This window comes from Nicotiana attenuata, unplaced genomic scaffold, assembly GCF_001879085.1.
Source record: "Nicotiana attenuata strain UT unplaced genomic scaffold, NIATTr2, whole genome shotgun sequence".
Classification (NCBI taxonomy): Eukaryota; Viridiplantae; Streptophyta; class Magnoliopsida; order Solanales; family Solanaceae; genus Nicotiana; species Nicotiana attenuata.
Window position 1 is genome coordinate 1 of NW_017672351.1, and position 2272 is coordinate 2272.

General features: G+C 39.7%; 1 protein-coding gene across 1 annotated transcript; it reads left to right on the plus strand.

Moving 5' to 3' along the window:
* The first annotated feature begins 1312 nt into the window (after nucleotides 1-1312).
* On the plus strand, nucleotides 1313-2036 carry LOC109212877 (uncharacterized mitochondrial protein AtMg00810-like). The gene is made up of 2 exons (XM_019376576.1): nucleotides 1313-1741; nucleotides 1800-2036. The coding sequence occupies exons 1-2, from the start codon at nucleotides 1313-1315 to the stop codon at nucleotides 2034-2036; spliced, it is 666 nt and encodes a 221-aa protein (XP_019232121.1).
* The last annotated feature ends 236 nt before the right edge of the window (nucleotides 2037-2272 follow it).

Genomic DNA, 2272 nt, shown 5'->3' on the forward strand with positions numbered 1-2272 from the left:
GCTCGTGAGAACAACTTTTGTAGCCATTTTTGGCATCTTAGCTTTAAATTAACAATAGATTCTTGCAATTTAATTTAGTATTTAGTTATTATGTCTTATTCTTCATCTATTTCTTCATTTTCTCTTTCAAGCATGTGTAGCTTAACCCATTAGCTAGGGTTATGGCTCAACCCTAGTGTGGGCAATTGATGGGTGTTGCCATCTAGGGTTAGATTGACTATGGGTGTTTGCTATTTGGGTTGATTTTATGTTTTAATCTATAAATTGGTGGTTGCAAACACTGATTTGTGTTTTGTGGATTTTACTCTTCTTGAGAAATAGAGTCTAAGTCTCCAAAATTGACCCAACAAGGAATTGGGATGGACTCATGAGAAATGATAGTCCCAATTAACGGGTTAAACCTCGAGAGAGTAATCACCCTACTTGAACCCTAGTTGCTTGATCTAATTTGCCTACCCATTTGGTCTCGAGAGAGTCAATTGGGCAAAATCACTCTCTCTACCGTGAGGTGTAAGAGTGGGTAAAATTGTGCAACGGTTATAGCATAAGCCCCAATTATGTCAATCGAACCTTAGTAACATCTACCCGTCAATTAGCCACCTAGGTGATCCCTAGTGACCTTCTTCCCATTAGATACAACTTTAGCAATTATTTCGTAGTATAGTCTAGATTCAACTAGTAGCTTGATAACTATAGTTTATAATTGAAAAATCCAAAAATGATAAGAAGATCAATTAAGAGCATACACGCAATTCTAGTCTAGATAGATACCCAGCTCTAATTTCTAGCTCTCTGTGGAATTCGATCCCGACCCTCATATCGGGTAAAAGCTATTGCGACCCTCTCTTCCTACTTTATAGTAGCGTGGAGTTGGCTGCGATCAAGAACCTCTACGCCTCCTAGTTGGATTAGTGACTATGTCTATAAGGGGTCGAAGCCTTTATCACATGCTGTGGTGAGTGCAGCTTATCCTTTGTCAGCATACATGTCATATGCTTCACATTTCAGACCCTTATTATAAGGTTATTTGCAACATCTCATCTATTAGGGAATCAGATTCATATGAGGAGGCTCTTCATGATTCACAGTGGATAGCAGCTATGCAGCAAGAACTGCAGGCCCTTCAAGACAATCATACTTGGCAGCTAGTAAATTTACCCCCTAATAATAAGGCCATCAGTTGTAAGTGGGTATTCAAAATCAAATACAATACTAAAGAAGAGGTGGATAGATACAAAGCCCGGTTGGTAGCCAAGGGGTATACTCAACAAGAGGGGTTGGATTACCAGTAGACCTTTTCATCTGTGGTAAGATGGTCACTGTGAGGACTGTCTTGTCTTTAGGTGCAATGCATGGTTGGAAGCTACATCAAATGGATGTATTCAATGCATTTCTCCAAGGTGATCTTGTGGAGGATGTTTACATGGTTCTACCTCCTGGTCTTCTAGGACAGGTTCTAAGCCTGTTGGACAGGTTAAAAGTTTGCACTGTTTCTAAGCCTGCTGGCACACCTATAGAGGTCAATCAAAGGTTTACCGGTGTAGAATTTGATCACAGCTATAAGGCTGAGGACAGTGCTGATGAGTTGTTGTCTGATCACAATAGCTATCAGAATCTGGTGGGGAAGCTACTATACCTAACAATGACTCGACCAGATATATGCTACACAGTGCAGAAACCTGAGTCAATTTATGCAAAGATCAAAGAGATCACATATGAAAACAACTCTAAGGGTGGTGAAGTACTTGAAGAATGCACGTGGTTTGGGCATCTTGTTATCTTCTAAGCCTTCCTCACAGCTCAAAGTCTATTGTGATGCAGATTGGGCCACTTGTCCGATGACAAGAAGGTCAGTTAGTGGATTCATAGTTAAGTTGGAAGACTTCTTAATCTCTTGGAAATCAAAGAAAAAAAATACAGTGTCAAGAAGTTCAGCAGAGGTAGAGTACAGAAGTATGGGCAATGCAATTGCTGAAATAGTTTGGCTCATTTGGATTATGTATGGAATTGAAGATGAAGCTGGAGTTTCCTGTTAAACTGTATTGTGATAGCAAGGCAGCACTGCAAATTGCTGCTAATCCTATCTATCATGAACGAACGAAGCACATAGTAATCAATTGTCACTTCATTAGAGAAGATACAAGAAGGGCTTATACAAACAGAGCATGTGCCCACAAATTTGAGACTGGCAGATATTTTAACTAAAGGTTTAGGAAAGGCGCAACATGATTTCTTATTATCCAAGCTGGGAATGTTCAATCTATTCACATTA

What these genes read in the sequence shown, in the direction of transcription:
- LOC109212877 (XM_019376576.1), top strand. Translation starts at nt 1,313, where the DNA reads ATGGTCACTGTGAGGACTGTCTTGTCTTTAGGTGCAATGCATGGTTGG. An exon ending in ACAACTCTAAGGGTGGTGAA is followed by an intron (nt 1,742 to 1,799) that starts GTACTTGAAGAA and finishes CCTTCCTCACAG; the next exon opens with CTCAAAGTCTATTGTGATGC.